At 46.4% G+C, this 26,571-nt stretch overlaps 2 protein-coding genes across 3 annotated transcripts in view; one reads left to right on the top strand and one right to left on the bottom strand.

Annotated features, from left to right (window-relative positions):
- ift140 (intraflagellar transport 140 homolog (Chlamydomonas)) overlaps positions 1-10,808 on the top strand; it is a 40,434-nt gene extending 29,626 nt beyond the window's left edge. For both annotated transcript variants that reach the window (XM_083544034.1, XM_083544033.1), the window contains 11 exons: positions 871-1,048; positions 3,309-3,499; positions 3,630-3,725; positions 3,922-4,054; positions 4,186-4,458; positions 5,187-5,369; positions 5,469-5,675; positions 5,830-6,042; positions 6,242-6,408; positions 6,578-6,719; positions 10,333-10,808. In XM_083544034.1, the coding sequence (XP_083400160.1) occupies positions 871-1,048; positions 3,309-3,499; positions 3,630-3,725; positions 3,922-4,054; positions 4,186-4,458; positions 5,187-5,369; positions 5,469-5,675; positions 5,830-6,042; positions 6,242-6,408; positions 6,578-6,719; positions 10,333-10,563 (2,014 nt within the window). In that variant the 3' untranslated portion in view covers positions 10,564-10,808. The remainder of the gene's footprint in view (positions 1-870; positions 1,049-3,308; positions 3,500-3,629; positions 3,726-3,921; positions 4,055-4,185; positions 4,459-5,186; positions 5,370-5,468; positions 5,676-5,829; positions 6,043-6,241; positions 6,409-6,577; positions 6,720-10,332) is intronic.
- LOC310730354 (myelin-oligodendrocyte glycoprotein-like) overlaps positions 1-26,571 on the bottom strand; it is a 225,473-nt gene that overhangs the window by 80,419 nt on the left and 118,483 nt on the right. The window lies entirely within an intron of this gene.

Here is a 26,571-nt window from a genome sequence, read left to right as displayed (position 1 = left end):
CTGGACTTTAACAGTTTCCCTCTGTCCCACCTGGCAAACCCAAGCTCCTTCTAAAGCTTGTACTTTCGCATATTTTAGTCATATTTTTCTGGTATTATTTTGAAGGCTATTTGAACAACAAATTCCAAACGAGACTCATGTTTTTGCTGGAACTCCTGATCAGTCGAGTGTCTCCAGCACAGCTTCAGATGAATGAGATGCCATAACTCTAATCTACATAAAAGCCTGAGCAAAAACTCAGCAGCTACTGCAGGGGAGAAGACCTGCGGTCAGATCTGCACATTCCGAGAACTCTCGTCTGCTTTTGTTGGGGATTTGAGGGAAAAAAACAACACTGTGTGTAGTATTTGGATGCATTTTATATTAATTTTCTTTCATACCCAAGCTAGATGTTCAGCTTCAGTGAAACCTGGAATAAAATAGATTTGAACTCACAACTTTAAGATAAGATAAGATACTGGTATGAATCTTTAATATTACAGTATTACATGCAGATCTTTGTGCAGCAAAGCGTTGCCCTCAAGGCCTTTATTTACCTCACAGTACTTGCCATGGTTTACATTTTCTGCAACCTTCTCAGGACATGTCATGCTCACCATGGAACAGCCATTAAAGTGCATGCTGCCTGATTTATACTCCATTTAAAGTTTTTTAGTTGTTATTGATGAGTACGGATGACTCAAAAGAAATACATCGCAAAATAAACAAAACGATTTAAAATAAACTAGCCAAGTACACCAATACTAGAAATATAATAAATAGCTATTTATTACAACATCTTGGAAATGGTTTAGGAACCACAACAGATGTGTTTAATCTGACACTTCCCAGCAAAGAAAGAAAAATTTTTTGTGTGTGTGTGTGATTCAGCGAGGCCGTGTGGGAGAACATGGCCAGGATGTGTGTGAAGACTCGGCGTCTGGACGTGGCGCGTGTGTGTCTGGGCAACATGGGTAACGCCCGAGCAGCTCGAGCTCTCAGAGAAGCGGAGAACGAGCCAGAGCTGGAGGCACGAGTCGCAATGCTGGCTACTCAACTCGGCATGCTGGTGAGACACACTGACTACTATAAATATACACTGACACACCAGGTTATCAGGCCCACCTTCATTATACCACACTCAGAAATTTAAGGTCAACAACTGAAACTTATCCTCCTACAATGGTGTGTTCATAAGATTAGAACTTCCATTCACCTAGTAGCTTCAAGCTTATCCTAAATTTACATCTCATTCATTAATAAAAAGAGGACTTTTGTTCACGAGGGACTTAAAAATCATCATCTGAACTTGGTACGGCTGCTTCTTGATGAGATCAGTTATTGACTGTTCTACATTTTGACTGAGACATTATAATTTGGCCTGTTACAACCAAAGAAAAGTGTCTGAGGGACCTTATTCACAAACGTATGGAACTGCCACTGGAGCCAGCAACCATAAATTCCTTAAGATCTCCAGAATTTCTGGTGCAACCAGAAAACTCTAGGAATATCTGGTCTCCTGGAACCAGGTATTACTTGTTCCTTGATGTTACTTATGTACCTCGTCTCCAACACATGACCAGAACATGACTCATTCCCCTTCCAAATCTTGCTTTAACATTCAAAACCGAATGCAAGAGAAAATATCTATGTTAATGTAGGAGGTGCAATTGTACTTGCATCACAAACACACACACACACACACACACACACACACACACACACACACACATATATACACCCACTCCCGTTTTGCCTTTGGACCAAGAAGCACCAAGCAAATGATACCTTCTACAACCCCAATGCCACAAAAGCAAACAGAAAACTAAAGTTTGAACAGAGGAAATGTACCATTTTAAGGAAAAAATAAGGTAATGTTGAATGTGATTGTTGCAACACGTCTCAAAAAGTTGGGACGGGGCAACAAAAGTCTGGAAAAAGTTAGTGTTATTAAAATTAAACAGTTGGAGAAACATTTTGCGACTAATGAGGTTAATTGACAACAGGTCAGTAAGATGAGAAATAGTGTATCTTATAAAGGCAGAGTCTCTTAGAATTAAAGATGGGCGGAGCTTCACCAATGTGTAAAAGACTGGGTCCACAAATTGTGGAACAATTTTATAACAATGTTCTTCAACATAAAATTGCAAAACAGTTTAAAATTGAATAGTTTACAGTGCATAATATCAAAAGATTCAAAGAATCTGGAAAAATCTCTGTGCACAAAGGAGCAGGGGGAAAAATCAATATTGGATGGTGATTTTTGGGCCTTCAGGCAGCACTGCATTTAAAACAGTAATGATTCTTTAATGGAAATCACTGCATGGGATCATGAACACCTCCAGAAATCATTGTTGGTGAACAGTTTGCCATTTCATCCAGAGATGCAGGTTAAATCATGCAAAGAAGAAGGCATGTGTGAACATAATCCAGAAACTCCACTATCCTCTCTGGGCCAAAGCTCATTTAAAATCTACTGAGGCAAAGTGGAAAACTGTTCTGTGGCCAGACAAAACAAAATTCACATTTCTTTTTGGAAACTATGGACCTCATGTCCTCCGGACTAAAGAGGAGAGGGACTATCTGGCTTGTCATCAGTGATCAGTTCAAAAAGCTGCACCTCTGATGGTAAGGAAATGCATTAGTGTCTGTGGAATGGGCAGCTTGCACATTTGGAAGGGCTCCATCAATGCTGAACGCTATATACAGGTTTTAGAGCAACAAATGCTTCCATTAAGAAAAAACAAATTTTCAGGGAAGGACTTGTATATTTAAACAATACAATGCTAACTGCTTACTGCATCTATTACAATATTCTATACTCTATTACAATATTTTGATTATTTCACTTTATAGCAGAAGAGTCCGGGTGCTGATCTTGCTGCCTGCATTCTAGACCTTTCACTATTTAAAACCTTTTGGTGCACCATGAAATGAAAAACACAATAAAGGAAACTCAGAACTGTTGAACAGCTAGAATCCGGTATCAGACACATATGGGACAACATTCCTTTCCCCAAACTTCCTCACCTGGTCTCCTCAGTTCCCAGATGTATACAGGCAGAAGACGTGATGCTTCACAGTGGAGAACATGGCCCAGTCCCAACTTATTTGAGAACTGGTACAGCCACAGAGTAGAATATGGATTAATGAGATTTGCAAATCGTTGCATTCTGTTTTTATTTATGTTACACTGCATCCCAACCTTTTTTGGACTTGGGTTGTAAGTTGTGTGCAAGTAATGGATGGGGTAGAGGTTTGCCAGTGCTTTGGGTAGAGCAAAAAAAGGGATTATATCCTGTAATGATATCTTCTGTGTGTGTGAGCAGGATGAAGCCGAGGCTCTGTATCGTTCCTGCGGGAGGTTCGACCTGCTGAATAAGTTTTATCAGGCGCATGGTGATTGGCAGAAAGCCATCGAAACAGCCGAGAGCCACGACCGCATCCACCTGCGCAGCACCTACTACAGCTATGCTCAACACCTGGAGAACACAGGCAACAAGAACCTGGGCCTTACCTAGTGAGCACACACACACACACACACACACACACACACACACACACACACACACACACGCATGGCTAACCTAGCTAAGTATTATTATTCTTTATCCATTATCTGTTACTCTGTCTGTCCATGTCTTCATCAGTTACGAGCGTTCTGATACACACCGCTTCGAGGTTCCCCGCATGCTGATGGACGACAGCGTGTCTCTGGAGCTTTACATTAACAAGATGAAGGACAAGTAAGTTCTACGCCCTGATTGGTTCTCTGATTGGCTGCCTTACTCAGGCTTTCACTTGATTGATTACACATCCCTATTTTTAAACGATTTTAATCTCATGCCCGATGATGAAAATGACACACTGTCCATCGGTTTAAAAGGTAAAGGTTATACTTTGAAATAATGTTAAAGTGTAATGTAATGGCAACCCGGACAGGTGCCTGTATAAGTGGTGGGGTCATTATCTGGAAAGCCAATCAGAGATGGAGTCTGCGCTGCGTTACTATGACTACGCTCAGGATTACCTGTCCCAAGTGCGTGTGCACTGCTACCTGGGGAACATCCAGAAGGTAACAATATAGTCCTGTTTTCTGGCTAAAGGCTATTGCTGATCTCATAAATGTCATGTTTCTCATAAGCCCCGCCTCATGATGACTGTGACTGTGCAGTAACGAGAAGAACTTCTTTGTGCTTCCTCCAGGCGAGCGAGATTGCCAACGAGACCGGCAACCGGGCGGCGTCCTATCACGTGGCACGCCAGTACGAGAGTCAGGATCAGATCAGCCAGTCGGTGCACTTTTACACGCGTGCACAGGCGTACAACAACGCCATCCGGCTGTGTAAGGAGAACCACATGGACGAGCAGCTGATGAACCTGGCACTGCTCAGCAACCCGGAGGACATGATGGACACGGCCGCTTACTACGAGGAGAGGGGGGAGCACATGGACCGAGCCGTCATGCTATATCACAAGGTCACACACACACACACACACACACACACACACACACACACACACACACACACACACACACACACACAGCACTCCATTCACAAATTCAATCTGTATGCAGTTACTGAGTTTCCCACTAGGGGTCACTAAAATTACTATAATACACCAACCGTCCCCTGTCCATGTACAATCCCATTGACACGCTTTCTTTTTATCCCCCATCTTTATCTCTCCTGTTTTCTCTCTTCTTCTGTCTCTTATCTGTCCATGTCTCTGTCACCCTCTATATCCTTTTCTCTTTCTCACTTGCTCTTTTCCTGTGTCTGTCCCTCACTGACTGCCCCTTTCTCTGTCTGTCCTTCTCTGTCTCTCTCTCTGTCTGTCTCTCTGTCCCTCTCTGTATGTCCCTCTCTGTCTCTTTGTCTCTCCCTCTCTGTCTCTCTCTCTGGGTCTGTATCTCTCTGTTTGCCCCTCTTTCTCTCTCGCTGTCTGTCTCTCTCCATGTGTCTGTCCCTCTCTGTCTCTCTGTGTGTCTGTCCCTTTGTCTCTATCTCTGTGCCTCTCTTTTTGTCTGTACCTTTCTGTCTGGCCTTCTCTGTCTCTCTCTTTCTGACTGTCCCTCTCTTTCTTTCTTTCTTTCTTTCTTTCTTTCTTTCTTTCTTTCTTTCTTTCTTTCTTTCTCTCTCTCTCTCTCTCTCTCTCTCTCTCTCTCTCTCTTTCTCTCTCTCTCTCTCTCTCTCTCTCTTTAGGCGGGTCGGGTGTCGAAAGCTCTGGAGTTGGCGTTCAGCACGGAGCAGTTTGGAGCGCTGCAGCTGATCGCAGAGGAACTGAATGAGAACAGCGACCCGGCCGTGCTCACACGCTGCTCCGACTTCTTCATCAAACACACACACTACCACAAAGCTGTGCAGCTGCTGGTGGCTGCCAAGAAGGTACACACACACACGCACACACGCACACACACACACACACACACATATTCAGACACTCAACGAAACAGAATAAGATAAATGTTTTTGAAATGCGAACAGTATCATGAGGCACTGCAGCTATGTTTGGACCACAACCTGACCATCACAGAAGATCTGGCTGAGAGCATGACTGTGTCACAAAGCTCCGCCCACCTCTCTGAGGAGGAGCGTAAGGAAGTGCTGGAGCGAATCGCAGACTGCTGCATGCGTCAGGGAAACTATCACCTAGCAACCAAGAAATACACACAAGCTGGGAAAAAGATCAAGGTGTGTACATCCTTAACAAGAGGCGTTACATATATTACACTGTTCCCTTTGAAACTTGTATATAGGGTATATATATAACTTGTATATTGTATATATAAACTTGTACACTTGTGTGTGTGTGTGTGTGTGTGTGTGTGTGTGTGTGTGTCCACAGGCGATGCGAGCGCTGCTGAAGTCAGGAGATACAGAGAAGATCGTGTTCTTCGCCGGCGTGTCTCGGCAGAAAGAGATCTACGTGATGGCGGGGAATTATCTGCAGTCTCTGGACTGGAGAAAAGATCCAGAAATCATGAAGAACATCATCAGCTTCTACACTAAAGGACGAGCCCTGGAGCTGCTCGCTGGCTTCTACCAGGCCTGTGCGCAGGTACGTGTCCCCAACAGCACCAAAAAACCCATCAGTCTCCTGTGGACGCATCCCAAACCACTTGAGGCCTAGGTGCCAGAGTGCATTATGGGTATTCTAGGGTTCAGTGATCAAGTGTAATGTGGGTTTTCAGAGAAAATTCTTCACTCTGCTTTCAATTATGGAAAAAATTATAAAACCCGTTTGTGTGTGTGTGTAGGTAGAGATTGATGATTATCAGGACTATGAGAAGGCATATGGAGCTCTCACTGAAGCCTATAAGTGTCTGTCCAAAGCCAAGAGTCGCCACGGAGACGAGACAGATGATCGACTCGCACAGCTCACACACCATCTCACACTCATCAAAAGATTCATACATGCACGGAGGTAACGTCCACACACACACACACACACACACACACACACACACACACACACACACACACTAAATCAAGTATAGATTCATGCAATACACAAACTTTGTGTGTGTGTGTGTGTGTGTGTGTGTGTGTGTGTGTGTGTGTGTGTGTGTGTGTGTGTGTGTGTGTGTGTGCAGGCTGTATGAGCAGGACCCTGTAGCAGCTCTGTCAGAGTGTGAGTGTTTGTTGGAGGAGTGTGATCTGGACCCCGCAGTGCGAGTAGGAGACGTCTTTGGCTTCATCATCGAGCACCACTGTCAAAACGCCAGCTACCAGAAGGTCAATCAACACACACATACAAACACACACACACACACACACACACACACACACCATGGTGCTGTTTACACACTCAGCAGAACCCGAACTCTTACACTGTCCGTATTAAATATTAAGCATAAGGGGTCAAACTCATAGATCTCTCATTGTGTTATTATTACTGTTTCTGAAGCTTCTAAAAGCATCAGGTTTTCTTGGCTTGGAACATCCTGCAGAGCAGTAATCTATTATTATATAATTGAAATATTAAACCACAAGCCTGTAAAAATGACGAGGAGAACAATCTATAAACTATAAACAAAGAGAACTTTAAAGAACTATGGAGGTCAACACTGAGAAAACCCCTTTAGAGAATATTGGCAAAAAATCTTTAGCGAATTTTAACAGAAAACATGTTCAAGTTATCTGATTTGTTGAGAAACAAAATGGAACTTGGCATAAAATGCTGAAAAAAAGCATAAAATGTAAGATCTACATTAGACACGAGCCCTGCACATCAACCGGAGACCTCCATCCTCCGCTGTGAAGCCTGGTGGTGGTAGCGTCATGTTGTGGGGTCGCTTTCTATAACTAGGAACATGGAAACTGGTCATGGTTGAGGGCAAGCTGGAAGAAGACTGGAATCAGTGGAACAGGGAAGGCAAACCAGTCCGATTAACGATCCATAAAACGCATAATGTAAAATGTATAATAAACATAATGTAGTTTTTCGGTCTATATACCTCGCTGAGCATTAAATTCTAATTCATAAAATTAAAGGATTTGCTGGGATGCCCACTCCTGGGGAGTTTTATCACAATTTTGAATTTCAAATTGTTTGGAGATTGTTTGCCTCTAACCCTTCCCAGGTCAATAAACAGCAGCAGTTGCTTCTCTGCTGTCATGGCTGGTGTCCTGTCTTTTTGCCATAATTAGCACTTATTTTTCCCTGCTTCAGTTTCCATTCACAACCTGCCAATTAAGCATCCCCCCACCTGAAATTCTACTGCTAAAAAAGAAAGTCTGCCACAGTCATCAATGCCCCCAGAATGTGGGCCACCTTGGAATTAATCAGCTAGCTACCAGTGTGGCAGGGTCAGAACTCAAACGGGGGTTGACTGTGTGAGAAGTGGGACCTCTATCAGTCTCCCACAGGTGGATGTGTGAACCAATGTGCAGAGATTTGGGAAGATTGAAACATCCATAGGGTTTTTTTCTATATTAAATATCCAAAAAATGCAAAAATGTAAAACAGCTAAAATATACCACCACATTTCGAGGTCTGAGAAAATCCAACACAGAAGCAGATAAACAAAGTCCACAATTCAAAGGGGAAAAAATTATTTTGGAAAAAGCAAAGCAAATAACAAACTTGGAAACAAGGACTACTCAGGATAGGGCAGGAGACATGGGAAACAAACACAGGAAGCAAACTACACATCAAAGTTCATGCTTGCAAACTGGGACAACAACAACTTAAATACACTCATGACTCAGTGGAAACAATAGGAGACTAAAGAGGGACCCAGGGACACAATGGTGCCATCTAGTGGGGGGGAAGGAAACACGAGGAAAGAAAAAAAAAGCTGACAGCAGTGTTTGTGAGTGTGTGAGTGTGTGAGTGTGTGTGAATCCAGTATACCCCTAGTCTAGACTCCCCCCAGGAGTCTAATGGCTTGTGGGAAGTAACTGTTGCACAGTCCGGGCCCAAATGCTTTGGTACCTTTTTCCAGATGCCAGGCAGGTGAAGACTGTGTTAGGAGTATGTGTGGTCAAACACAATGTTGGTGGCTTTGTGGATGCAGTGTGTATTGTAAATATCAATGAAGGGAAGAGAGACCTCAATGATCTTCTCTATCTTCGCTATCCACTATAGGGTCTTGCAATCTGAAACAGAGCAGTTTCCAAACCAGGTAGTGATGCAGAAGCTTGGGATGCTGTTGAAAGCTCTTCTAAAAAAAATGTGGTGTGGATAGGTAGTGGGAGCTGGGCTTTCTTCAGCTTTCTTAGGAAGCAGATATGTGGTTGTGCTCGTTTTGTTATGGAGCTGGTGTTGAGGGACCAGGTGAGGTTCTCTGCCTGGTGGACACCAAGGAATTGACCGAATCCTTAACTATCTGTATGCTGGAGTCATTAATGTTCTGTGAGGAGTGATCGCTTTCGTCCTCCTAAATTTAGCAACAATTTATTTTGTTTTATCTAAATAGAGACAGATTTTTGGTTTAACATGAATGCTGAGCTAAATTCTGTGAACTGCATTCAAATGTACAATAGGCAACATCATAGGAGTGGTTGTGGATACTGGATTTTACACCCTTTGATCCTCTGATGGCCTGGAACAGGCACTTGCTGTTCTTAGGGCCACCTTGTTATCTGCTCTGAAGTTGGAGTCTCATGTACTTGTAGTGTGAAATTATGTTCTTGGAGAGTGTGATGTCATCAATGCACTTGATATAGCTGATCACTGATGACATGTATTCCACTAAGTTGGTTAAGTCAGATAGACATTTATGTGGATGTAGCAAATTTGTTAAATGCCCCAATGTGTGGAGCTTGAAGTAGAACACCCCCCCCCCCCCTCAATTTCCCTAATGGCATCTAGGATGCCCTTAAGGCTTTCGGGAGAACACTAAGGGGAAGCTTGCAGGACCTCTTTCAATATGAATAATAAGACACTTGAGACTCTTGTTCCAATGCTATGCGCAATGGTAAATGATCTTATGAATCAAGCAAATCAGTTTTGTCTCATCTCTGCTGTAGAAGGAAACGGGGAGAAGGGGAAACTGGTATTGGGGAAATTATCCTCTGTTGCCAGGGAGCAAGGACAGTTGGAAGGTGGCAAAAAGGCAAGGCAAGGGAAGGAAAGAGGTAGAGGTAGAGGAGAGAGAGAGAGAGAGAGAGAGAGAGAGAGAGAGAGAGAGAGAGAGAGAGAGAGAGAGAGAGAGAGAGAGAGAGAGAGAGAGAGAGAGAGAGAGAGAGAGAGAGAGAGAGAGAGAGAGAGAGAGAGAGAGAGAGAGAGAGAGAGAGAGAGAGAGAGAGAGAGAGAGGCAGAAGTGATTGCCTACCAATGGTAGATATGCCACCAGTGGTCCTTAACTCACTGGACTGATTTAAATGGTGACACTGAACCCATTCCTCCATCCCCCTCTGGTTGTTGAGCAAATGCTGTGTAGTGGTGCAGTTGACTTGCCATTTTAGGTTCAGATACTTCAGCAGGTTTTCGACAGGAATCTGCTAAGCTGTGAATTCACCAGAGAGCAGCACCACCACTCACCTCCCTCAGCCCTGCTCTCCTTTCACAAACCAGTGCTCGACCACATTCTGACTTGCACAATGTACTGTCACACAATGTGATACTTTCAAAACTCATACAATGAGGGCACACTTTTTTTAATATGTATATAAGATCAGAATTTGTCTCAAAGGACACATATATTGTGATTGTTGTATAAGGAAAGGAAATTGAAAAGGGGGAAAGGGTGGCTCAGTGGTTTAGATGTTAAACTGATCAGAAGGTTGTGAGTTAAAATCCCTTAACCCTCAACTGTTCAGTTGAAAGAATGAGATAATTATGTCTACCTGGATAAGAGCATCTGCCAAAAGGCATAATGTAAATTTGATTGTTGTGTTACAGGCATGGGTCAAACTGGAGGAGCTGAGGCGTTTACATCCCTCTGTGAACGTGAGCATGTACGTGAATGCTCGCAGTCTGGACGCTCTTCAGAACGCAATCGGCGTAAAACTCAACTATGGAGACACTACACACAATAACGCACACCAACGAGATGCAGATACGCATGCGCGCACACAGAGTGATGTAGAAGAGGAAGATGAGGTGGAGGAGGACGAGAACCTCAATGACTGATGGATACAGACAGAATACATACACACACAAACACACACAGCTTATATAAAAAATAGTGTTAGCCTTAAACACAATGGCCTGTGTGTTGCCTTCAAGAACAGATATTCTTGCCAAACCTCTTTATACAAACATGTTTTATACAGTTTGCACACTATTTATAGGACGAACATACTCTGCAATGTTTTGTATTTTTCCTGTATAGAATGTTTCTCTATTTTAATAAATGTTTTTCATTCCTGATCTGATCAAGTCTTTATCATGCCTTATTAAGGACATATCCTGGGAACAGTTTCATTCAATTCACTTTTATTTGTAGAGTGCTTTTAGCAATAAACGTTGTCCCAAAACAGCTTTACAGAGATAAATAGGTTAAAAAAAATAAAATATTTGTCATATAAGTCAATCTGTAATGAGCGCGACATTGGTGACCCTTGCAAGAAAAGTCTCTGAGATGAGTTCTTGCGTCTTAAGGCTGTTCATGTGGAACCATTTTCAGCAGCACAGAGTGGTCTACCATGAAAGAGAGTTCCATCCATAGGTAGGGAGTCTGGATGAATCAGGTGGAATTTGAAAGAGGATAGGGATAAGATCACTGATCTCTGGTACCTCAGGACCATGTGAGAGAGAAAGAAGGAGAAAAGGAGATGAGAGACAGGGAGAAAGAAAAGTGGATTATTAAGTATCGTTATTAGTATATAAATGTTGACACTGTACAGTGTTATTGGGGAGTGATAAGTTAAATATAGAAAAGATAAATACATGCGTGGACAATCTGGGACTGAAATGGGACAAACTGCCAGGTGTTACTGAAATAAACTCATTGAAATAAACCCTAAACAGAATTTTTTTTTTTTTCTTTCATTGTATTATACATTAGGAGGTATTGTGTAAGTCAGTGCTTAAAATTAACCATGAGACTGAACATTGTCTGCTACCAGACAACTGTCAGATGGCTTAACCTGGACAAAGGGCTTAAAAGAGTATAGGAGTTCTGTGGGGGGGGGGGGGGGGGGGGGGAGGAAATAAGCTCTGAGATGCAGACTGGATGAAAGATTTTGATTTGCTGTTGATGTGACTGCACCAATGAATGATCTAAAAAACAAACTTTAATTATAGGTCAATTTTGTAAACAAAATGCACAGCTTGATTAAAGCTTTTATGAGAAAGTTGCAGTATCTTTCAAGCCAAATAGAGGACAACATTCTCATCCTATTGATAACACTGAAGGAGGCTGCATCATCAGCTGTTTACCTCTAAAAGTACTTATCCATGTTAGGAGCACTAAGTGGTGAGTTTTCAAGGTGATTTCAATTAGCTGAGAATAAAATGCAAGTTATTTATTCTCTATTTACCTGCAGTGTAAAAAAAAATCAGCAATGTTTACGTCAAACTAATTGACCTGCAGTCTGACTCACTACCAGCTGAGCATGATAGTTGAGAATCACTGCTGGATTTTTACTCTTTTGTCAAAGAGCAGAATTTTACATACATGAGGGAACAGTCTGTGATGAAGAATACAGACACAGATCCTCTCACTGATGATCACCCGTCAGCTATCCTTTGAATTTTGTGCAAAAAAAAAAAAAGAACACACCAAATTTTGGACACCATCCAGCAGCTCAGCATTTGACTTCTGCTTGCCCCAACAAACCCATTTAACCACCCCATCACCAAACCTTTTCCCAAGCCTCTAAACCCTGCTGGGGGTGTTGGCCAGCCTCTGAGCTTAGCTAGGGTTGCCACTCAGTCGTTCTGCCTTGCTGAGGGTGTCACTCTGCCTCCAAGCCCCTGTGAAGATGTCACCTAGCCTCCAAACTCCACTGAGGGTGCTGTTCAGCCTTCCTGCCTAGCTGGAGGCATTGCATTGCTGGAGCAAGGACTTACCATACCAATCAGTTGAACCACCACACAAACACTCTTTTGTCGTAGTTGTGATATGTTGAGTCATCAAACAATATGTAAGATGACCTCACCAGAGGTAAACGTCTAGTCCTTTCTACTAAAAAGCCCAGGCATGTCAGTATGTCATGTGGAATGAACTGGTAGAGGAAACTGTACAGTGAAGTACGACATCTTTAGTCAGTCTTTCTCCGTTGTTAGCAATAATTTTATCTGTGAGAAGTGTAAGATAGTTTGCTCTTTGACGGAGAAGATCTCAGCATTAGAAAACATTAGAGCCCCCACAGCGGGGCGAATGGGTGACGGCTCGGCGAAATACTCGCAAACCCAAAGCTAACACTAAGGCTCGCCCACGGGAGCACCATTCCTCTCCTCTTCATGTGTCCAACAGGTTTGCTCTTCCCAGTGAAGCACCCACTGAGAAACCTGAAAGAGCTCTGGTTTTAGGAGACTCTATTCTGCGGCACTTGAAATTAGCTAGACCTTTAGGGGCACCAGCAACACCAGGGTGCCGGACATAGCAGGTCAGCTTAGGTTTTTAGGAAAGCACAGGTTCTCTAAGATAGTTTTTTACACAGGAGCTAATGATATGCTAATGATAAAAAGTCTGTTTTAGTAACCTTGATTAACATTAAATTAAATAGGACTGAACGCACAGCCAGAACCTCTGAACTAAAAGATAGGATTGCTGAACATTAGATCTCTCACGTCAAAAGCGCTTACTAAAAACGAAATTATTACCGACCAGGAGCCTAAAATATTGTGTTTGACAAAAACGTGGATTAAACGTAATGAATATGTGGCATAAAATGATGCAAGTACTCTTGGGTATAGTTATGTACACCAACCCAGTCTAAATGGCAGAGGAGGCGGAGTTGCAGCGATTTATAATAATAATCTAAGCATCACACAAAGACTAAACACAAATGTAAAACATTTGAAGTTTCACCAACATAAAATATTCAGTGTCCAAAAGCAGGTCCAGTCAGTCTTCTTCTTCTTCTTCTTCTTTCGGCTGCTCCCATTAGGGGTCGCCACAGCGGATCATCCGTCTCCATACCACCCTGTCCTCTACATCTGCCTCTTTTACACCAACTACCTGCATGTCTTCCCTCACCACATCCATGAACCTCCTCCTTGGCCTTCCTCTTTTCCTTTTTTTTTTGCAGATAGCCTACTATCACAAATCACTCCTGTCACTCTTCTCCACCCACTCCACCCTGCCTGCACTCTTTTCTTCACTTCTCTAACACACTCTCCATTACTTTGCACTGTTGACCCCAGATACCTGAATTCCTCCACCTTCTCCAGCTCTTCTCCCTGCAACTGCACCACTCCACTGCCCTCCCTCTCATTCACACACATGTACTCTGTCTTACTCCTACTGAGTTTCATTCCCCTTCTCTCCAGCGCATATTTCCACCTCTCCAAGCTCTTCTCAACCTGCTCCCTACTCTCACAAAAAATCACAATATCATCCGCAAACATCATAGTGCAGGGAGACTCCTGTCTGACCTCGTCTGTCAACCTGTCAATCACCACTGCAAACAGGAAAGGGCTCACATCCTTGATGCAGTCCAACCTTCACCCTGAACCAGTCTGTCGTACCTACTGCACACTTGAATGCCATCACACTGTCCTCATACATGTCCTGCACCACCCTCACATACTTCTCTGACACACCTGACTTTCTCATACAATACCACCACTCCTCTCTTGGAACCCTGTTGTACGCCTTCTCTTCTTCTTCTTCTTCTTCTTTCGGCTGCTCCCATTAGGGGTCGCCACAGCGGATCATCCGTCTCCATACCACCCTGTCCTCTACATCTGCCTCTTTCACACCAACTACCTGCATGTCTTCCCTCACCACATCCATGAACCTCCTCCTTGGCCTTCCTCTTTTCCTCCTACCTGGTGGCTCCATCTTCAGCATTTTTCTACCAATATAATTCATGTTCCTTCTCTGCACATGTCCAAACCATCTCAATCTCGCCTCCCTCACCTTGTCACCAAAACATCGTACATGTGCTGTCCCTCTAATAAACTAATTTCTAATCTTGTCCATCCTCGTCACTCCCAACGAAAACCTTAACATTTTCAGCTCTGCTACCTCCAGCTCCACCTCCTGTCTTTTACTCAATGCCACTGTCTCTAATCCATACAACATCGCAGGTCTTACCACAGTCCTATAAACTTTCCCTTTCATTCTTGCAGATACCCTACTATCACAAATCACTCCTGTCACTCTTCTCCACCCACTCCACCCTGCCTGCACTCTTTTCTTTACTTCTCTAACACACTCTCCATTACTTTGCACTTTTGACCCCAGGTACCTGAACTCCTCCACCTTCTCCACCTCTTCTCCCTGCAACCGCATCACTCCACTGCCCTCCCTCTCATTCACACACATGTACTCTGTCTTACTCCTACTGACTTTCATTCCCCTTCTCTCAAGCACATATCTCCACCTCTCCAGGTTCTTCTCAACCTGCTCTCTACTCTCACCACAAATCACAATATCATCTGCAAACATCATAGTCCAGGGAGACTCCTGTCTGACCTCGTCCGTCAACCTGTCCATCACCACTGCAAACAGGAAAGGGCTCAGGGCCGATCCTTGATGCAGTCCAACCTTCACCCTGAACCAGTCTGTCGTACCTACTGCACACTTCACTGCCGTCACACTGTCCTCATACATGTCCTGCACCACCCTCACATACTTCTCTGACACACCTGACTTCCTCATACAATACCACAACTCCTCTCTCGGCACCCTGTCGTACGCTTTCTCTAAATCCACAAATACACAATGCAATTCCTTCTGTCCTTCTCTATACTTCTCCATCAACATTCTCAAAGCAAATAAGGCATCTGTGGTGCTCTTTCTCGGCATGAAACCATACTGTTGCTCACAGATGGTCACCTCTTCTCACAGCCTGGCTTCCACTACTCTTTCCCATAACTTCATGGTGTGACTGATCAACTTAATTCCCCTGTAGTTATCCTTATCTCCTTCCTTAGTGTCCAACCTCTCATACAGCTCCTCGTATGCCTTTTCCTTGGCTTTCGCCACATCCCTCTTAACCTGCTGCCGCATCTCCTTGTACTCCTGCCTACTTTTCTCATCACTCTGTCTATCCCACTTCTGTTTTACCAACCTCTTTCTCCTTATGCTCTTCTGTACTTCCTCATTCCACTACCACGTCTTCTTGTCTTGCTTTCTATTTCCAGATGTCACACCAAGTACTTTTCTAGCTGCCTCCCTCAACACTCCTGCAGTAGTTGCCCAATCATCCAACACCTCCTTAACACCACTGAGCCTCTGTTTGACCTCTTCCCTGAACCACACACTACACTCTTCCTTCTTCAGTTTCCACCATCTTATTCTTCTTTCAGTCCTCACTCTCCTCCTCTTCTTCTTCTTCTCCAAAACCATCCTACAGACCACCATCCGATGCTGTCTAGCTACACTGTCCCCTGCCAACACCTTACAGTCTCCAATCTCCTTCAGGTTTCATCTCCTGCATAGCACATAGTCCATCTGTGTGCACCTTCCTTCACTCTTATACGTCACCCTATGATCCTCCTTCTTCTTAAAATAAGTGTTCACCAGTGCCATTTCCATCCTTTTAGCAAAATCTACCACATTCCTCTCCTTAAAACCATACCTACCAATCACCTCCTAATCACCTCTGTTCCCTTCACCTACATGCCCATTAAAGTCTGCCCCAATCACCAATCATTCTTTCCTAGGTACACCATCTACCACTTCATCTAATTCAATCCAGAATCTTTCCTTCTCCTCTATCTCACAGCCAACTTGTGGAGCATAGGCACTGATGACATTTATCATCATCCCTTCAAATTCCACCTTCACAATCATCATCCTATCAGAAACTCTTTTCACCTCCACTACACTCTAACTGTACTTTTCCTTCAGATTCACCCCTACACAATTTCTCTTTCCATCCACACCATGATAAAACAGTTTAAACACCTCCAATGCTCCTGGCCTTACTCCCTTTCCACTTGGTCTCCTGAACACACAGCATATCTACTTTTCTCCTCTCCATCATATCAGCTACCTCTCTCCCTTTACCCGTCATAGTACCAACATTTAAAGTACCAACCCGAACCTCCACTCTCCTGCACTGCTCCTTTCCCTGCCCTCTCTGTAGACGTCTTCCTCCTCTCCTTTTCCCTCCTATGGCCAACCGTAGCCCAATTTCCACCGGTACCCTGTCGGCTAACGATACCTGTGGCGGTCGTTGTTAACCCGGGCCTCGACCGATCCGGTATGAAATTCTCATTTGTGATCCGCATATTTGATTTGGCACATGTTTTACGCTGGATGCCCTTCCTAATGCAACCCTCCCCATTTACCCGGGCTTGGGACCGGCACTAAGAGTGCACTGGCTTGTTCATCCATAATGGCTGGGTTCAGGTCCAGTCAGTCAATTCCACTAATTATTATTTATAGACCCCCAGGGCCCTACTCTGATTTTTTCATAGAATTTGCAGATTTCATCACAAATTTAGCTACTTCTTTAGACAAAGCATTAATTGTTGGTGACTTTAATATTCATTTTAATAATCAGGAAGACTCCTTATGAGCAGCAGTTGTGTCTATTCTAGATTCAGTTGGAATTAATCAGAATGTTATGCACACCCTTGATTTGTTGTAAACATTTGGATTAAAAATAAAAAACTTAGTTATAATTCCACAGTCTGAAGCTATTTATCATTTCATCTCATCTCTTTTAAAATCTGCCTCAGTTATTGAATTACTACCTCACCACGTTATTGTGTTAAGCGTATTTTCACGTCAGCCACAGCAGTGCTTTTTATCAACAATCTTCCAGAAATTACGATATTAAATAGATCTCCGTCTGACCCCGCAGAGCTTGACAGGACAACTGAATACCTAGCATCAACATTGTTATACTCTAGATGATGTAGCCCCCCTTAAGATCAAAATGATCAGGGAGAAAAAATTTGCACAGTGGTATAATGATCATACGCGCCCCTTAAAACAGACCACTCTGAAATTAGAACGTAAATGGCGTCAAACAAAATTAACAGTATTTCAAATAGCATTGAAGGAGAGCCTCCTAAATTACAGAAAATCTCTTAGTGCTGCTAGATCAGCATATTTCTCCACCCTCATAGAAAAGAACAAGCATAATCCTAGATTTATTTTCAGCACGGTAGCAAAATTAACATGAAACACTATCAATAGGTAGTAATGATTTCATGAACTTTTTTAATAATAAAGTTGAAAACATCAGACAAGCAATCCAGACAGTTATTATAAATCCAAATTATTTTACAAGTAACCCTGTAGAAACAGTGTAATTACAACAGACACTTAATTACAAAGCTTCACTCCCATTCATGAGAGTGACTTAATTTAATTAATTTCCTCATCAAAACCATCAACCTGCAATCTCGATCCCTTGCCCACAAGTTTCTAAAAACATAATTCCAGAGGTAACTGTCAGGGATCCCCCTGCCACGCCTCCCGCAGCCGCTGTCAGGGATTCACCCTGCCACGCCCCCCTCGGTAGCAGTCATGCTGCCTCGTTATCCCGTGCCTGTTTGACGACCGACAGCTGTGGCTCATCTAGGTTTAGACTATATAAACTCATGTTCTCGAGTCACAGGCTGTCGGTTCTTGAAAGTCATGCTGGTGATTCTCGTGGCTGCTCGACCGCCAGCATGCCCCGCTGGTTCTGTCTTTGAACTCCGTTTCCGTGAGGATTGTTCTTTGCCCTGGAGTTTACTTTCGTTTTGGGTTTTGCTTTTGTTGGACATCGCCTTTCATTGAGGATTACTCGTCCCGAGCGGATACTTTTGGTATGAGGATTTTGCTTGTCTTGTGTTTGTGTTTTGGGGAATTAAAGAACTATGATTGAATTGCTTCCGCTTCCGCGTCATGGTCGTCAGCCTGACAGTAACTGAAGCTGTTTTAAAAATAATAAACTCTTCCATTAGCACTGGTTTTGTACCAAGATCTTTCAAACTGGCAGTTATAAACCCCCAATTAAGAAAACTGACCTTGACCCATGTCAGCTGTCCAACTACAGTCCAATATCAAATCTCCCCTTTATATCCAAAATTTTAGAAAAGGTTGTATCACAGCAGTTCTGCTCACATCTACTTATGAATAACATTTTTTAAATGTATCAGTCAGGATTTCGGCCTCATCATAGCACAGAGACGGCGCTAGTTAAGGTGGTGAATGACCTGTTATTGGCCTCTGATTAGGGTTTTGTCTCTTTACTTGTTTTGCTCGACCTTAGTGCAGCTTTTGACACAATTGATCACATTATACTGCTTGGTGAAATTATACATAAACATGGTATTCGCTTCCATTGCTATGCTGATGACACACAGCTGTATATTTCAGCAATGCCAGATGAGAGAGATCAGCTTAACAATGTTGAGAAGTGTGTAAAGGACATTGGATGCTTAATAACTTCTCTAGGTTACGAACGTAACCCTAGTTCCCCGAAGGAACGAGACGCTGCGTCGAAACGCTATGGGAACGCCCCTGCGTGACCACGCTCTGAACCACGTGTGAAATCTAGCCAATAGGCAAGCCATGACGTCATAGACAGGCGACATCGTGTAAACCAGGAAGCTACAAGATAGCTGTGCGGTGGTAGCGACATTAGCTTCTGCAAAGAGAGAAGGTAAGCACCGCAGGGATGCAGGGAGTGTGGCATGGAGACGCAGCGTCTCGTTCCTTCGGGGAACTAGGGTTACGTTCGTAATCTAGAGACGTTCCCCTTCAGGAACTCGAGCTGCGTCGAAACGCTATGGGAACGAGTGTCCAATCACGCCACACTGACCAGACCCTGCCGAAAGAGTGAGGGCCTCGGCACCAGCATGCAGAACAGAGGAGCCCCGGGTGGCTCTGAGGTCAAGGCCATAAAACCAGACAAAGGTCAGCGGGGTGGACAAACCCGCAGCGTCACAGACGTCCCGGAGTGACACTCCAGTGGATCCGGCCGCAGAGGCAGCCACACTCCGGCGGAGCGAGCCCTGACCGCGATGGGAGCGGGGATCAGAACTCGCAGCCAAACAACTGCACCCACCACCTCCAAGGACTCGTCCTGTGGAGATAAGCACCCAGTGCTCGCACTGGACACAGCCGGGTCTCGTAACCCCTGGTCGGGGGCTATAAACAGAGGAGGGCAGAATGCCTGTAACACGACACATCGTGTGGGAGCACCCAGCGTGTAAGGAAACCCCCTGGCTATGCCAGGGGGCAACTCCAGGTGGGACGAGGCAACTACCAAGACCCAGACAGGCTGCCTGAGTCGCGTCCCGGGCCACAGCCTCCGGGCGCCGCGGAGGAAACGTGTCACCAATGGGACCTACCCAGTGAACACGGAAACCCTCAGGGTCGAAGGGGTTAACCCTGCGGCAAACTGTACCTGCAAAAACACCAGAACTGAACCGACCAGGCAGTTAACTGGGTCCAAGTCATGGTGCTCACACCGTGACGTGAACAGTCGCCATCGTGCGGCGTACGACCTCCTCGTGGAGGGAGCTCTGGAGTGGAGAAGGGCCTCTACTACCTCGGTAGAGAGAACAGCCGCTATGAACTGTGCCCCCTTAGGGGCCACAGCCTCCACAACCCCTGGCGGGGGTGAACCAGGGTTCCGCCGGCCATCGAGGTGCCACCAGGAGTAGAAGACTTCCTCCCGGCGAACTCATACCAGAACTCCCGGGAGCAGCGCGACTGGGGGGAAAGGCATACAGGCGTAGCCTCGGCAAGACAGTCCCGTGGCAGCCACTGTCTCGACAGGGCGCCTGCTCAGACATCCAACCGTCCCGGGACGTAAACGGCTCTAAATGAGAGGAGTTCATCCCGGGACCACAAGAGGACCCCCTGCGTCAGCTGTTTGCAAGGGCGAGACCGGAGGCCCCCCTGGTGGTAGATGTACGAGACCACCGCAGTATTGTCCGCGCGGACCAACAAATAGCGATCTCTAAGGACTGGGAGGAGGTGTTGTAACCCCAACAACACTGCCAGCGTCTCCCGGCAACCTATGTGCCACAAGAGACGTGGGCCGCTCCACAGACTCCGGGCGGAGTGGCCACTCATGACTGTGAGGGAAGCATCCGTCGTTAGCGTTACGCGACGACAAGGAGTCCCTAAAACGGGGCCTCGGGACAGAACGTAGGGTCCTACCATGCAACCAAGGCTCAAAGGGCACACCGTGAGACCTTGATGGTACGATACAGACTCCCTCAGGGGGAGAATCCTCCTGCCCCGGAGCCACCACTGGAGGGGCCACATGCGGAGAAAGCCGAGTGGAAAAACACTGGACGCTGCCGACATGAGACCCAGCAGCCTCTGGAACTGCCTTACAGTGACTGGCTGGCCTGCTCCTACCCTCCTGACTGCAGTGAGGATGACTACAAACCAGGCAGGAGACCGTGCCCGTAACACGGCCGAGTTCCACACCACGCCGAGAAAGCGGTTCTCCGCGCTGGGGAAAAGTACACTTTACCCGGCGTTTCAGTCTGAACCCCAGTACCTACATCCCGGCGAGAACAGCATCTCAATGCCGAACCGCCTGGCGCTCTAATGAGCCAACATCAACCAATCGTCGATATAATACAAAATGCGGATGCCCTGAAGCCGCAGCGGGGTCAGTGCCGCGTTCACGCACTCTGTGAAGGCACGGGTTGAGAGCGCTAGGCCGAACGGAAGGACCGATATTGGTAAGCTTCGCCCCGAAAGCAACCTCAGGAACCTCCCATGTGCGGTGAAGGACGGCTGCATGGGAGCATGCAACCTCCAGATCTAACGTATGACAAATCAGCCCTCGGACTCGACCTGAGACATGACCTCTCTAAACGATAAACCTGAACTCGAGCCTCAAAAGTGAGTGGTTCAAGGAGTGGAGATCCAGAATGGGATGCAACCCACCGTCCTTCTTCGAAACAACGAAGCACGGGCTGTAGCAGCCTGACTCTCTGAACAAGGAGAAGGGGAACCACCTCGATGGCCTGTTTCCTCAGGAGAGCACGCACCACCTTTCCAGGACCAGAGCCTGCACGGGTCAAACCAGGGTGGGACACACCCCGTTGAACCGGGGAGGAGAAGACGCGAACTAAATCGCGCAGCCCTTCTTCACAGTATGCAGGACCCCCTAGAGACTCCAGGCAGCCCTCCAGACTGACAGAAAGTCTCCACAGGGAGAACCAACCCCTCGGGGCTGGCCCCTGACCCACTTAGAGCAGCTGGAGCGGTCCACTGCAGCCGACTACACCTCCTGAGAGGCGGCAGATCCCCCCCATCCGCAGCTACCATACGGGCGGAATATGGGGAGCAAACCGCTGGAGAAAGCTGTGCCCTGAACACGACCCGTGGCAGGGCTAGCAGACAGTCCTCCTGAACCCGAACGGCAGAAGCAGCGCACTGCGGCCGTTGAAGCCCCCTGAGAGGCAGCGGATGACCCCCATCCGCAACGAACCTCCGGGCGGAAATAAGGGAGTTAACCGCAAAAGGGAGGCAGCATCCTGAACACCCTGTGGCAGGGCCGACAGACCACACTCCCGGTGGTGCCAGGGAGCGACGAGCGCCATAGCATGAGGTGCGCACCGCCCTCCAAGATGCAAGCCATCAGGCCTACGTAGCACAGCCCGTCCACTAGAGGCGGGGACGACCATCAGGCCGTCCAGCCCCTTCTCGGGCTCAGAGTGTTGCCATGGGCCCCTAGGACCTCCCCGCGGGAATCAGGTGGCAACACTCTCACCGGGCTATTTCGCTGTGCCTGGACGTACCAGGGCGAGGCTGCTTCCGAGCAGCCCCATCGGAGCAGCGAGGAACTACCACTAAAACGCCACCGCGGTCTCCTGAACCCGCCAGCAATCGCCCTCACCTACAGCGTTACCAGGTCAGGCCAGGAGGGGACACCATGGCGCTCAGAAGGAAGCTCGCATCATCCCCCATAGCAGGCCAGCCCGGTATGCCTGCAACACACCCATCGTGTGGAAGCAACCCGTAGCCTGACCTGCCGCGTAGCCCTACCCACCAGAGCCAAGCGGCTCTACGTAGGCAAACCGATAGCCGTCACAGACGCAACCGTGGGGAGAGATAGCTAGCTAGCGTCTCTACCACAAGCGGCATCATCCGGTAGCCACGCCACTTCGCTTCAACAACATTCGCGCACAGCGAAAGAACATCGGAAAAGCACGTGCGCACACGGGCCTCCCAGGACCCAGACATTTCGGTGCGCAGATCAGGGAAGGCGCTGAGGCTGTGACACAGGGCAAAGGAAACGCACAACCAGCTCACTGGGTGCGCGCTGCATCTGCCACACGACTGGCCAAGCTAAATCCAAGCTAAATCCGACCCACGCCATGACCTCAAGGAGCCCCACATACAGCACAGGCTGTGAGGAGTCCGCAGGCTCGCTAGCATCCATCATCTCATCCTCCTTGGAGAGAGAGACATGCAATGCTGCACCGCCCACACCGGGAGAAGAAGCAGCCGCCAGGCATGCTTCCCTTAATTTCCCGAAATTTCATCCACCTCGGAGGAAGAAATACGGAGCACCGCGTCACACACACCGGGAAAGACCTGATTCCAAACGAGCGCTCTCCCCGGGGAACGGGAGCTCGGCTAGCAGCCGAGAGCGCATAGCCACACGGCTAATGCTAACAGCCGATACCATCGAGAGCCGAAGCCTCGAGGGAGAGCGCCCACCTCGGAGAGCGCTCTCCGAAATTCTCCCACCTCGGAGGAAGAATACGGAGCACCGCGTCACACGCACCGGAGAAGGAACCGCAAAACGAGCACAATCCCTGGGGAACGGGAGCTCGCCTCGCAGCCGGGAGCGCATAGCCGCACGGCTAAAATGCTAACAACCGATACCCTCGAGAGCCGACTAAGCACGCACCTAAGCTAAGCAAACAACACATCGGCTGCGTGTCACCCCCCCCCGAAATGAATCGCGGCAAGCAGAAAACACGCAGACGGAATTCTGCCTGCATATAAGCTCATGACTGCACAGATAACACACTCAAAGCGCTTACCTGAACGAGCAGAAGCTAATGTCGCTACCACCGCACAGCCATCTTGTAGCTTCCTGGTTTACGCGACGTCGCCTGTCTATGACGTCACGGCTTGCCTATTGGCTAGATTTCACACGTGGTTCAGAGCGTGGTCACGCAGGGGCGTTCCCATAGCGTTTCGACGCAGCTCGAGTTCCTGAAGGGGAACTTTGTTCTGCTCAACTCAGATAAGACGGAAGTACTTTTACTAGGACCACATGCAGCTAGAAGCAAACTTTCTGATTAAGTAGCATCTCTGGATGGTGTTTCTGTTTCAGCGTGTACGGCTGTCAAAAACCTTGGTGTTATTAGTGACCCGAGTCTTTCCTTTGAGGCTCACGTGAATAATATCACCAGGATCGCCTTCTTTCACCTTAGAAATATTGCTAAAATTAGAAATATGATGTCGGTACAGGATGCAGAAAAACTAGTTGATGCTTTTGTTACTTCTAGATTAGACTACTGTAACACTTTACTGTCTGTTTGTGCGAGTAAGTGCATAAATAAGCTTCAGTTAGTTCAGAATGCAGCAGCAAGAGTCCTCACTAGATCTAGGAAATATGACCACATCACTCCTGTTTCAATCAGTCTACACTGCTCCCAATTACATCTCACACTGATTATAAAATACTACTACTGACGTTTAAAGCACTTAACGGTCTCGCACCGCAGTATCTGAGTGAACTTTCTGTACCAGTATGATCCTCCACGCCTACTTAGATCAAATGGTGCAGGCTATCTGTTGGTTCCTCAAATAATGAAGACTACAGCAGGGGGAAGATCTTTCTCTTATAAAGCCCCACAGTTCAAGTCAAGTCTCACTGTTCAAGTCAAGGCTGAAAACATATTTATTTAGTCAGTAGATTTTTTTCTTAGGTAAAGGAGCAGATCTGGAGGGAACATGGATATAGAGTGTTTGGTGAACTGGGATATTTGTATGCTGTCGTCCCCTCACATTCACACGTTTACTCAGGTTTGTTGACGGTGGTGTGGTGGGTCGTCTCTTATCCCAGAGGTCCCTCATGTCTGTTTAACCTTCTGTTGTATCCCTTTTAGTTATGCTGCCATAGCGAGTCTTGCCGGAGTCCAAACTGCACAGTGACTTTAACTTTCATACAACAATAAGGATAATCCATATCCTTCTCTTCCTGTCACCCTCTTCTCTCTCTCTCTCTCTCTCTCTCTCTCTCTCTCTCTCTCTCTCTCTCTCTCTATCTCTCTCTCTCTCTCTTTGTCGAGTTAAACATGCTCCTGAGGCTCCAGTGACCACTGTTCCTGCCCGTGGATCTTCCCACTTCGCCCAGGCCTGCCTCTGGATAGTGTTCTCTTCGACTGGAGGAAACTCTGGGCAGCTTGGGACTGTTTCTCATCAACGCCTTGGGTGGTTCCATAAAATTCCGGAGTAAGAATGGGCGCTTTGAGGATGGATTTGGACTGTAGTTAATGTCAACAGTGTGCTACACTGACTCAGAACTACTTTTCGCTTCTGATCATCATCACTGTACCCCGCAACATTGTATATCTGCTATAAATGGACATTCGGTGCAACCCAGATGAGGATGGGTTCCCTCTTGAGTCTGGTTCCTCTCAAGGTTTCTTCCTTATGCCATCTCGGGGCATTTTTTCTTGCCACTGTCACCACCGGCTCACTCATCAGGGACAAACTTAATTATAAAGACATATTCACTTTTAATCACCACATTATCTGTGAAAGCTGCTTTGAGACAATGTTCATTGTTAAAAGCGCTATACAAATAAATTTGAATTGAATTAAATTGAATGAGACTGAGGAACTTTTTAATATTGGTGGCATATTGCACTAGTCTGAAGATTTAGACCCAACAGCTGTGCATCTCATCATGTTGTTCGTGGACTACAGTTCAGCGTTTAACACCTTAATTCCCTCCACACTCACCTCTAAGTTGGAGGTCCTGGGACTCAGCCAGCCGCTGTGTCAATGGATCTCTAACTTCCTGACAGACAGACCACAAGCCGTATGGGTGGGAAAACACACCTCATCCACCCTCACCCTCAGCACTGGAGCTCCCCAGGGTTGTGTTCTGAGCCCCCTGCTGTACTCGTTGTACACATATGACTGTGTGGCCACATCCAACTTCACCACCATCATCAAGTTTGCTGACGACACTGTTGTGGTGGGCCTGATCAACAACAATGACAAGACGGCCTACCTACAGGAGGTTAAAAACCTGGAGAGATGGTGCCAGGAGAACAACCTTCTCCTGAACGTCAGCAAAACTAAGGAGTTGATCGTGGACTTCAGCACAAAGCGGGAGCGGTCATACCAACCGCTAAACATCTGCGGGACTCCAGTGGAAAGAGTGGACAGTTTCCGATACTTGGGTGTTCACATCACACAGGATCTGTCTTGGTCCATCCGAGCTCCCTGACCTGCAGGACATTTACAGCACATGGTGCCAGACCAGAGCCAGGAAGATTGTGAAGGACCTCAGCCATCCCAACAATTGACTCTTCTCTTTGTTGCGTTCAGAGAAACGCTTCCGCTCCCTGTAATCAAACACAAAGAGAGAATGACGAGGAGCTTCTTCCCGCAGGCCATTCTGTGTTTAAACCAGGAAACACCCAGGATCTAAAAGCTGGTCCACTCTCTCCATCATCACACTTCTTCTCTGTACATACCTCACCTATCGCACCACGTCACTTTAAACTATAGACTTGCACAGCAAAGTGCACTTTATATTTATTTATTTTATACCACACCATTCTGCACACGGACACTTTATGGTCACTCTATACCGCACACGGACACTTACGGACCCTTACACCACACCATACCGTACACGGACACTTTACGGACCCTTACACCACACCATACCGTACACGGACACTTTATGGCCACTTTACACCACACCATACCACACATGGACACTTTATGGACACTTTACACCACACCATACTGCACACAGACACTTTATGGACAACCCACCACTAAAATTGTCTATTGTTTACACTTTGGTACACATTAGACACACACTGGTTCACTGTCTACTGTCA

Source organism: Silurus aristotelis, assembly GCF_946808225.1.
Source record: "Silurus aristotelis genome assembly, chromosome: 1".
In the NCBI taxonomy this organism is placed as follows: domain Eukaryota; kingdom Metazoa; phylum Chordata; class Actinopteri; order Siluriformes; family Siluridae; genus Silurus; species Silurus aristotelis.
Note: the sequence above shows the minus strand (reverse complement) of the source record. Positions and strands in the feature narration are given on the sequence as shown.